This window comes from Chaetura pelagica, unplaced genomic scaffold (assembly GCF_000747805.2).
Source record: "Chaetura pelagica isolate M959 unplaced genomic scaffold, ChaPel_1.0 scaffold50, whole genome shotgun sequence".
In the NCBI taxonomy this organism is placed as follows: Eukaryota; Metazoa; Chordata; class Aves; order Apodiformes; family Apodidae; genus Chaetura; species Chaetura pelagica.
In genome coordinates, this window is record NW_009952366.1 from 958,334 (window position 1) to 970,018 (window position 11,685).

The 11,685-nt window shown below is 35.8% G+C and overlaps 1 protein-coding gene across 1 annotated transcript in view; it reads right to left on the reverse strand.

Annotated features, from left to right (window-relative positions):
• Positions 1-11,685, reverse strand: part of PPFIA2 (protein tyrosine phosphatase, receptor type, f polypeptide (PTPRF), interacting protein (liprin), alpha 2) — a 296,197-nt gene that overhangs the window by 55,600 nt on the left and 228,912 nt on the right. Inside the window, exons 8-10 of the mRNA XM_010007993.1 lie at positions 10,540-10,761; positions 8,199-8,345; positions 6,154-6,288 (exon numbers count right to left, since the gene is read on the reverse strand). Of these exons, the coding sequence (XP_010006295.1) occupies positions 6,154-6,288; positions 8,199-8,345; positions 10,540-10,761 (504 nt within the window). The remainder of the gene's footprint in view (positions 1-6,153; positions 6,289-8,198; positions 8,346-10,539; positions 10,762-11,685) is intronic.

Below are 11,685 nucleotides of genomic sequence, written 5' to 3' on the forward strand. Positions count from 1 at the left end.
CAGGAAAAGCATTTTTGATGGATAAAATAATTGTGGCATTAGGTCTATTATTTGGATGAGAAAGACAAAAATAAACTTATTGTCAGAATTATGTACATTATCTGAATTCTTACAAAGAAAACATTATTGAAAGAACATGAGGTCTGAAGATTCTTGTGGCTGTCTAATTCAGTTATGTCATAACTTTCTACTGCTTTAAGAATTGAGTAATACACGATAAATACAAATATTTTTGCATTATAGTTTTCAGTTATTTCACTAAGAATATTAAAATGTTGATAGGTACATCTGTGTTAAAAATATCTTCTTGATTGTGTTTCAGAGTACCTGTACTTAGTTTTCCAGAATGAAAGAAAACTGAGTTGATCACTAAGTTAATCTCCCTTTATATTTCTTCCATAGGATAAAAAACCTTTAAAATTAATTAAAACTCACTATGCTTTAGAAGCAAAATGAACGTTGCTATTCTAGACACTTAAAATGTGTGTGAATACATTACGTTTCCTTGACCTGTGTGCATTTCATTTGTTTGTTCCTGAAATGTTATTCTGTATTACTCTAAAAGAACAACATTATTTTATAATTGAGACGTTAAACAATTAGGCTCAACTGCTTGTCTGACAGAGAACAAGCACACGTGCAGCCTTGGTGGGTACCCTGGGCTTTAATGCTATTTCAGGATTTTATCATAGAATTCCGGAATGGTCTGGGTTGGAAGGGGCCTTGCAATCTAGTTCTTACCTCCCTGACATGGGCAGAGAGACTTTAATACATGTAACCGCTGGTTCTCACATGCCGAATGTATGAGCAGTCTCTGCAGCAGGAACATTAATCAAAAGGTTTTCCTCTGTAAGGGCTAGGGAGACAGAAACACGTGTACATACACGTACATACTCCCTTTTTCTCTTACTTGCAGAAACCCACACTTAGACAAAGACCTGGAGTGGGAAAGAACAGCCCCTCCAGCTCCTGGTGCACCCAGCTGGAACACACTCCCAAAATAAGGGTTTCAACATCTCTCATTGCCCTTCACTAGGATGAAGGACCCAATCTAGGTCTCAGAGAGACCCTTCCAGACAAAAAGACCTAGAAATTCAGCTATTCCCTAATGGATTTACAAGTGCCTCCTGGACAGACTTCTCCAGGCCATACATTAGGATTGACATCCCTGTGGAGGGATGTCTTTTTTTGTTGCCCGTATGTGTTAGTCAGCTCCAGACATTCCCACCAGAATAGTTTCTTTGGGAGATGTGGAATCCTACCATAAAAATATTGAATGTCTCAGTCTCTGCCCTGTGGCTTGAGGCATGAGGCAGAGGCTGAGACACCAGTGTTAGTCATGTTGCTGCAGCAGAATTTCAGACATGAGTGGGACAGAAAGGACAACTATGGGCTCTGAGGTTCAGAAACAGAAGTAGGATTTGTTCCAACTTGCTTTGCCAAGAGTTAACTGAGTTAAAACTTTCTGAAGATTAACTTCTGCTTGGCAGACCTTATCCTACACTCTTCTTTTTAATATATGACTTGCATGCCTGCTCAACATTACTCTGTACAGGAGGATTAGTAAGACACGTGATGCAGTATTCAGGAACTAGCATTTAAAGCATTTAGCCAGCACATTCAGTTATAAATAGGTTTGTGAAACTGTGTATCTTAGACTGGATTAAAAATATATGGGTAAAAACTAACAATGTGTGACCCCTATGAAATACCAGCATGAGTCTTAATGCTCACTTTGCAAGCTATATGCTATGAAATAGCAAAGAAACAGCCAGTATAAGCTGTTAACACACAGGAAAATTTTGCTTTGAGGGAATACTGAAGCAGCTTGTATTACTGCTCTCTAACCCTGTTAAAATTCCGCGGCTGCTCCTTCTGCTAGAGCACCCACAAAAAAAATGTTGCTTTCACATAATCTGTTACTGCTGGCACTGCACATTTGCTAGGTCTTTGCATCTTAGTTGAAAAAAAAACCAACAAAGAAATCCTATTTCAGAGCCAGAAAGCACCTGTACAGTACAGGTGCTATAATTTTTCTTCCTCTTGCTGAGCTGCAGGAACAAATCTAAACTCTTCTAATGGAACAAGCTGATTTTCACAGTTTTGAGACCTTGACTTTTGAACACCTGCTGTCTCCAGGTTTTCTGCTGGCTTCTTATGGCACACAGTCATTTGGCTATCCTTTGAATGAGTTATATGAGAAGAAAGAATGAATTATTGAATTGAGGTATGCAATTGAAGGTGAAAATAGCTGATCATGGTGACCAAGTCACAGCAGCTCACTAAGTCACCAGCTACTTGTTCACATGCTCACTTCAAACTCATTACAAATGTGACAAAAATATTTTAGCTCGTCACCCTTGTTTTCTCTGAAACTGAACTTTTCAGTCACTGGACATCCACAAAGTCTTGCCCCTCATTTATTTCCCACTACCTTCTCTCTCCCTTTTTCTCAGAGATGATTCTGTCTTAACCACATCCACTTACACAGGAGAACTTTCACCTCTTTGCATCTTTCCCTCCTTTCACTTTCTTTCAACTCCTTTCCTACTTAATGCAAACTAGTTCTTCACATTGTCACAAAATTAGCAGTGTCCCACTTGCCTCCAACTTTCAAGTAATTTTTTATCACTTTTAAAATAAGCTGAATGTGTTACTATGCTAAATGTGGTTTATTATGATTATGGTTTCCTCTTCTCCCTCTCAGCACTTCTCTAAATCTTCTAAAAAGCACTGTTGGTATTGCTGGTGACCTGCATAAAGAAATGATGAAGTAAAATGGTGTCTTGTGATCAGAGATGACATGATACCTCTGTTGCACAAGCACCTGAGGGAGAGAGTAGCTAATAGTGGGAGTGAGTCAATGGAAGTTGGTGGATGCTGTTTGTCTCCACTAGACCTCTCCTTGAATATGTGCAAGGAGAGATGGTGTTTGACAGACTAACCATCTGAAGATTGTAGATGCTCCAGTGTCTGTGATTCTCAGGAAAAACCCCCAACGTCTTACAGGGTAAAGAAAAGTTTAGTTCATGCTGGAGGGAGGTTCTTTTTACCTCCAACTGCCCCTTCTCTGGGGCAGGAAACAGACTAAAACTGTGAGAGTGAGTACAAGGTGGCTCAATGAGTCATGGCAGTCTAAATCTTGGGATACATGCTGAGAGCTGTGCTACTTGTCATGACCAGACAGATACCAGTGCGATGGCCAGGCAGGACAGCACAGTACATGGGATCATGCTGTTCCAGGTTAGTTTGCCACAGGCTGACTAACCCTCCAGTTGCTCACCCAATGGGCAGAACACAGTGAAAACAAAGCCAAAGAAAAGTTCAAATGATTCAGGTAAATTTATGGGTACTTATCTGAGTTCACTGTATAGTCCAAACTTTTGGAAGTTCACTCCTTATGAACTAGTTTTGGGCATAGAAAAGTAGCAAAAGACATTCACTAGCCCATATATATAAAAAAAGAAAAACAACTCATTTTAAGAACTGACAACATAGAAGGATCTCATTCTACATCCTTCTTTGCAGCATCCCAACCCAGGTTTTGTTATGAGGAAGAGTATAATATATTGAATGCAGAATTATAGCATGCATATTTTAAACTTTGAGGGATAGGGGTAGGGAGGGACAGGACATCACATCCAAATCCAGAACATGTTTGTTCTGTTTTTTCCCACATATAAATAATTGGTCTTATATTTTACCCTCAGCAAAGCAGTCATGGTTTCCAGTGATCCCATACTACTTTCCTTTAAAAACACATGTAAAATATATATTAGGCTTAGCTCACCTCTTTCATATGATTGTAACCCCATTAATCTCAGAGAAGCGACTTTCATTGAGGTAGTATAAAAAAAAAGGAGAATCAGTTTTTACTTTTTGCAGCACTGAAAGACTAGCTGATTCAGGGGACTCATCTTTCACTCAGTATACAGGGACATGCAGTAACCATAGCTCAGGTAGACGGACTTCAGATATTCTGAAGCCAGCCAATTTGAGCCCTACTGACAATGTGTATGCTGGCACAAAGCTAAACAAAGGCAAATATAATTAAACATTATTCAGCCCTCTAGGTAGGTCTTGCAGCTTTCTTTGTAAAGCTAATGTGGTAACAGTATACCAGCTAATTAATTTAAAACTACTTAAGGAAGCTGCAGTAACTACACAATCATCCTTTATTAGGAGCTACATTTATGTGATCCATGAAGAGTTTAAGCTTCAGAGCTTTCAAACCTTTAATAAGCTCTACAGTTTATTTTATATCTACAAGATATATAAAGCACAGGCCTATTGGCCTGTTTTTAAGTATTTGGCCCATTCGCCACATTCTCACATTTTTAATTTGTCATGTATTCCAAGAAGACAAAAATTTAAATAAATATATTTCTTCAGTTTTTCTTGTAATCACAGAGAAATGAACAGAACTGGCATTACATTCTAATGCACTCCTTAGTGTTTCCTGCTTGGCAAAAACTTTAATAGATAAAAAAACTTTGGTAAATGAAGGTGAGATGGGGTGGAGTGTCAGGTCTGTTCACAACTCTCTAACTACATCCCATGAAATAATGCAAGAAGACAAACAGAGATGTGTACTGCAGCTTTATGGTCACAAAAACAACAGCATCTCATGGAAGCTCCTGAGTGCTCTGCATGGTTGAAATGGGATTTCTTCTTACAGTATTTGTCATTAATATAGGCTCAAGGAAAATGCAGTTGCAAGAAAAGACATGCTTAAACTGCAAAATACTTACTGGTGCCTAATTGCTGGAGAAATTATTCAGGAAAAATCCTCTTAAAATAGAAAACAGTATTTTTTAGCTACTGAGGGCATTGGAATATGTGATTATTTGTTGAATCAGAAACAACTGAAAAACAAAATGTTAATATGCCAAAGGGTTGCTCTTATGTGCAAGTGAGTTTTTATTAAAATACAATGTTATTTGTTTGGTATTTCATGTAGTTCTCTTTTTCCTGAGTCTTCTTTCTTTCCCCCCACAATTTTCAGTCTCTCTTTCAAATTTCCACCCATCCATATAAAGTGGACAGCATAAAATCTGCATTACTGAATAGTGATTTTGTTTTAACAAAATTAAAAAACCCAACCCAAAACTCCCCAAAAAGCCTCTCTTTTTCTCTTTTTTTTTTCCTTTTCTTTCCACTTCTTAAGTAAATTACTTTAAAATCACACTTCACTAATTCAGCACTTAAGACTTCACTATAAATGGAAAAACATAAGAATTGGAGAAAAACCCATCAAATTTTAAAATGGCTAGGCACATAAATAGCTATAAAAATTCCTTGGCAATAGAGAATGGAAAGCTTAGATAAATCAGAATTACAGGTAATACAATTTCTTCAATAATTTATATTTTATTTGTCTGCTTTTTAGATACTAAGAATAAACATATTATCATATGTTTCTATGAAACTGATAATACCTGAGCTATAGCATTAACTACACATACACCTGAAATCATTAGAGACCAAATATGAAAACCACACTACTGAAAATTTGTTTTTATTTTCTTATTTTTTTGCAAGAACGGTGCCAAATAATCATTGTATCAGAAAAAAAATTTTGAAGTCCTCTCAGGGTTTCACATTTGTCTTTGTGGATATATGATACAACGAATAATTAAACCCAAACCTTTTAAGTATGTACTGCAAGTTATCTTCATTTGTGTTATACAAATGATCCCAGCTGCCACTAAGATTTGATTTTATAGCACTTACTGGAATGAAAATAATTGCTGTTTCATATATCTGATGGATGAAAACATTCAGAAGATCTAAGTGAAGAAATAGGAGTTCTTCCCAGCCCTGTCCCCTTAAATTGGAAACTCTCACAAAGTAAAATTAATCCGCCTAGGGTAAGTAAGGCTCATATGTTTCAGAAACATATGACTCTTTTGTAAATACAGTCTAGGCTAATTTACAGTAATTACTTTTCCTGTTACCAAAATGCTAAGAATTAGCAACACAGCACTGAAACCATTCCTGGTTAAACTTGTGGCACATTCTTATCAGGAAACAATTTCTTCTTTCAAATCAGATTGATACTACTTTTGTTTTGTCCTTGAGGTGAGGAATCAAGATGCAAATCAACGTTAACATATGAGACTTTTGAAGTGAACCTATTTCTCAGGGCAGTACCTTGGTCAGAGCTGCAATTCTTTGAGCCAGTTCAGCCTCCACTTCAGGTAAGGTTTCAGCCTTCCTCATCGTCTGCTGCAGCTTCTGCTCAGCCAGCTCGAGACGTTCTTGCAGCTGTCTGTTTTTGTCTTCCAGCTGAAGGCCAAAGATAGACAAACAGGTATCAAGAGTGAAATCAGAATGATGCTGTTCCTTCAGTTTCCTGGGTGTCAGGAAAGTGGTAAGAAATTACTACATAAGCATAGATAATCCATAACCTGGGAGAGCTTATGGAAAGATGTTACTCAAGCATGGAACTGTGTAGGCTCCTGTTCTCACTGATAAAAGGAGTGATTTGAAACTCAAGGATGGTACAAAGGTGAAGAAAAGGAGTTATAAAATCGCACCACTGAAGATGAGCAAAACGCTTCTCTGATGAAGGCATTGTTTATCTGAGCAAAATAAAAGTATTGGTGTCAGTAAAATGAGACTTTTCTAAATGGAAACATTGAGTGTATCTTGGAAGAGTTTACATGTGAGCTAAACTTGGACAGAAGGAAAATTCCAGAAGGATAGAATTTCCAGCAAATTTTCTGAATAAATTGCCAAATGAAATTTCCTGATCAAACACAATCAATATTATGAAATATAAAAAGTGACAATTCATTCATGATCATATTCTGGTTTCTAGTTGCTGAAGGTTGCAGTGATATTGTTAATTAACCTTCAATTAAGTTTAATTTAACAGAAATGAAACCGATTAATCTATGATAATCCTTAAAGAGAAACAGGAGGACTTTCAATAACTGCAGTGTTTTGTGGCATACTGAGGTGCACCACATGATTAAGAATTTTTTAATGGCTTGATAAATGTTTCCTGCTTTCCTGTTCCTTCCAGATTATAGAAGACACAATGAAAAAGTATCTGCTTTAAGATTATTTTTAATGCTTCAAAAGCATAAAAGACAAGCTTTTCACATGGCAATGCTGCAAATCAACTTTAAGTCTGCCTGCATATATCCCAAGCCTAGCTCTACTGATCACTGCTGTGAATAGGTAGACTTCTGCACCACAGTGTGACCCACATCGGCAGCAATAACAACTCTAAGGACAGATGCAGATACCTTACTTTTTCATTGATGGGTGTCGTGGGTTTTTTCTAACAATTGAAGATACCTCTTAAAATAGTCAAAGGAAGCTGGCAGGAGCTGGGGAGTTTGAGTTCCCATGTTTCAGACTCCCTGAAGACGTAGTCATATACACATGTATAAACACATACATGTGTGTGTGTGTGTGTAAACAGATCTGCATACAGTCATAGAAGCAGAGATTATCAGATCATACAGGTTTTTTTTCTCATACAGCATTTTATATTGTTTGAAGACATGATAGATGCAAAAAATAAAGAAGTCTGATACTGAGGCTGAGGAGCAAATGTATCTTTTATGGCTTGAATGATCTTCATTTTCTGTTAGCTTTCAGTTCGCATGGTTCACATGGTTTTCTTCAACCTACAAGTAACTTTTTTCTGTTCACTTTGCATTTCAGCTTTTGGAATCACTATGGAAACAAAGTACCATGAGAGAAAACTGTACAATCACATTATACCCTTTTCTAAAATATATTCACAAGTAGTTTAGATTTGTAAAATTTCATTTACACACCATTACTATGTGAAGTTATTAGAATATATTGTGTGGAAATTTTAAATTTCTTTTGCTTGCATATATTTTGGTGTTGTAGTTTAAAAAAAAAAAAGTTACATAAGAAGAAAATATAATCCTTTCCTTAGGTGATATGACTATGTGCCTTTATGCAAGATGCTATCAGAGAACACAGATGCTTTCCAATGTTAAATGCACACATCAATTTGGTATCCATGGTTGTAGTAGCTGCTATGAAGTTTAGAGATGTTGAACAACTTAGGACTTTTTAGATTAATTAATCTGTTGATTAAAAATGAACAGATTAACCTAAGCAAAACCTCCTACTGTAGATCTGCCCCTTTTTTTGAATTAATTTTCATGGTGTATAAAGAAAAGAACTGACTAATGCAGATACTGCACCTGACGTAGGATGGCTTCCTTGTTTGCCAGTTCATTTTCTAGCTTATCATTCATGTCATGTATGGAGGTGGATTCTCTTTGTGCACTGAGGTAGCGCTTCTCCAGGGTAGTTATTCTTTCCTCCATATCTTCCTTTTGTGCCATTGCCTAATGTGACAAAAAACAACAACATGACAACCATGACATTAAAAGGCCTTGCAATTTTATACCAGTTTAATTTTCAAACTACAAGTAGACAGGGATGTAAGGTATGATCAGCAGTAATTTTTCTTTTTTAAAGAAAATTTGTGTCCTTTGGGGTTTCCTGTAGTTATTATATTTAAAGAGGTAGCTGTTGAGTAGAGCAAACAGAAACAATCTCACCTTGTGCATATTTTTCTAAATCCTGTATTTTTCAGTGCAAAAAAACTCATAGCAAACTCAGCTCTCATTTACTTATTTGCTTCTCAAGCAAGAGCAGGCTTGATCAGAAAACAGAAACCCTGAAATAATTGCACAATAGTAGACACATAGTGCAGAGTTTTGGGAAAAATATATATGCGTATTTCTGCTCTTATTCCTGGGTCCTGCTTAATTGTTCTCCCAAAGTACAGAGCAGACAGCAGGCAACATGTCCTGAAATTTCAGGAAAACCAGTGACCACAGTGTTGGATAGATAACATAACTGTTACTTATGGGTATTTTATTCATATCCATAGATTTTTAAAATTTTGAGCTCTTTTTATTCAGGTATTACAAGCTGATCTCACTGAAGTAATTAGCTGTAAGTCAGTTTATTTATTGGTCTGTATATTATGTTGTTTACTTCTCTCCAATTAATTTTAGCAAAAGCAGAAAATTTTCTTAGTTATAAATCATGTCTGACTCTTGAGGAGTCTTACACATTGCCACATAATCTTTCACAATGAAAATATTTACTGATGAGCATGTCTTGCTGCTTGTGTTATATTACGTTACAAAAGTAGTGTTGAAATGAAATTATTTTTCAAGTAAGACACAATTAACATATGAATTGATCCAAATAGCTAGTCCCTAAATGGACAAGTATCCAAGTGATCCTTTTGCATATTGGTGGAAAAAAACCCAAAACCACAACATAAAAATAGTAGTTACAAGTACAATTCATTAAAAACATACATAAAATAAAATAAAATACTTTATCTAAATTAAAAATACTAAACTATTCGTCTTGTTGAAAGCATTTCTTAGCATTGGGAAGACTTTTTTTTTTTATGAAATAATGAAGACAAGCCTTTCCATTTTTACAAATACTTTTCACAGCAGATTTTGCACTGACATTTGTTAATTATTCTACACATGAATGTATCACTGGTCCCTTTGCTTAGGAAGCGAAGGGCTGAAAGCCAGTCAGCCTGTGGCTGGTGTCATGCAGCATTTAAGGAAGAAACAGCAAGTGGCAATCAAGTGTCCATGAGACATCAACATTTGTCATAAGGTAAAGGAGTGTGGATATGTCAGAGACCACTGGTGATGAAATGTACTGGTGATGGAAATGGAGAACCATCACAGTGCAAACTATTTTCTGTAACCAGATAAAATTGATACAATACTTAAAAAGAGGCAAAGATGTGAAGACTGTCAGGCATCAGAAGATTTGCAGGAACATTTCTTCCAGGATACTAGAAATAACAGTTTAAATATATATATAAAAATGCACATACACAAACATATAAATACATGTGAAATACCTGTATTTTAGAAAACAGTGTAACAAAAGGTAATTACTTTTGTTTCAAAATACCAAAATAGATTATAGAAGGCAACCACCCTAATATAGAGCTCCAGATAAGAAAAGATACTCTGGACAGTACTAAGGAGCTCCACAAACTTAAGAGGAGAAAAGAAAAGGGGCGTTCAACTATTTTTGCATTTATTGAGGGAAGGGAAAAGCATATTATAATGGGGTAATGAAGTTACCACACATGAATAAATACTATAATTGATTTTATAAATAACACCATTTCATAAAATAGCTGAGGAGTTTTAAAAATGTACTTTAGACTATTTACATGACCAATATCTCTGCTTAACACAGTTCATCTTAAATACTAGAGTAAGTTGAAAACTTGCCAAAGTGCACTCTTGTAATGCTAAACCACAAAGACATTGGCCTTTCTCCCATTAGAGCACATATACACAACCACTTTTATGAACATGGTTTTGTAAAGATATTTCTAGTACTAATTCTTAATGTCAATTTTGTGTTTCCCATGTACAATGGCTTTTTTCAGTCCTTTTCATACTCACTGGCCTCTATCAGTTTGTCTTGGTTATCAAAGGAATGGCAGTCAAGAAATACAAGGTGTAGTGAACTCCTTACCTCTCTAATATCTCTCTGATATTTACTGTTCATTTCTTCTGTTTTAATGAGCTCCTTTCTGGCAGTCTCTGCTTCCTGCTCTACCTCTCCCACCCGAGAAGACAGTGCAGCCAAACGTTCCTTCATTTGTGCCATTTCATAGTTTTGCTTTTCCAGTAGTTCCTGAAGTTCAACAACTTGACTGGCTTCATCATTTGAGTCTATGGAGCCATTTGATAGCCGCTGTTTACAGAAAAGTGACATTATTTATTAATTGTCTTTTAATGGGCACTCTATCTAAAGAATCTCTAAAACAAAACATATTTTTAAAATTACAAAATCAACTAGAAGAAAAATCACTGTACATAAGACATATGTAGTTATGAAAAATTGTGAAGTGTTAGTATTTATTCATTTCAAGGGATTCCAGAATGTAACACCACGTAGGCAAATAAACTTTTGCCTTAAGACTACAATACAAAAATAGCTTTCATTTGACATTATGCTTGACATTCCAGTACAAATTGCAACAGCAATACTCCTACAAAGCACCAAATTGCATGTATACATCTTAGTTACACTTACACAACATTTAAACTGAATCAAAGTCTACTTCATTTATAAAACAGGCCACGCTACAGAGAGAAAGCAACACTAATAAATCACAAATTGACTTTACCAGAAAGTGCTTAGACTCTGGAGAATATGCTGGTTATCAGTTAAATGTCTATTATACAGTATGGGTACAAAGTATTTCACTGTAACTGTCATTATAAATACGTTAAAGATCTCAAAGAGCATCACAAAGGAATATTGGCCCTAAAAGGTGCTTATTGTCCTTCAGATGGTAGGGTGCACAACAATGCATAAATGATATAGCAAGATCTGAGGGGAAACCAAGCTTACTTTCATTAGCACTTCAGTATTATTATTGTCAAAATATATTTATACAGAAATCTTCTAGCAGATTTAAAGAACAGTACTTTGCATAATGGCTTTAACAACATTCTTTCCCCAGTCAGCCATAAAATAAACCCAGATCAAGACCACCTGCCCCTCTGCAGATCACTGAACAAAATTATTTTACTCTAAAATTTCATTACATCAAATAATTCAGTTCCAAAATTGCTTTCTTTATAATAATTAAGTATATTTCCTTGACATGTT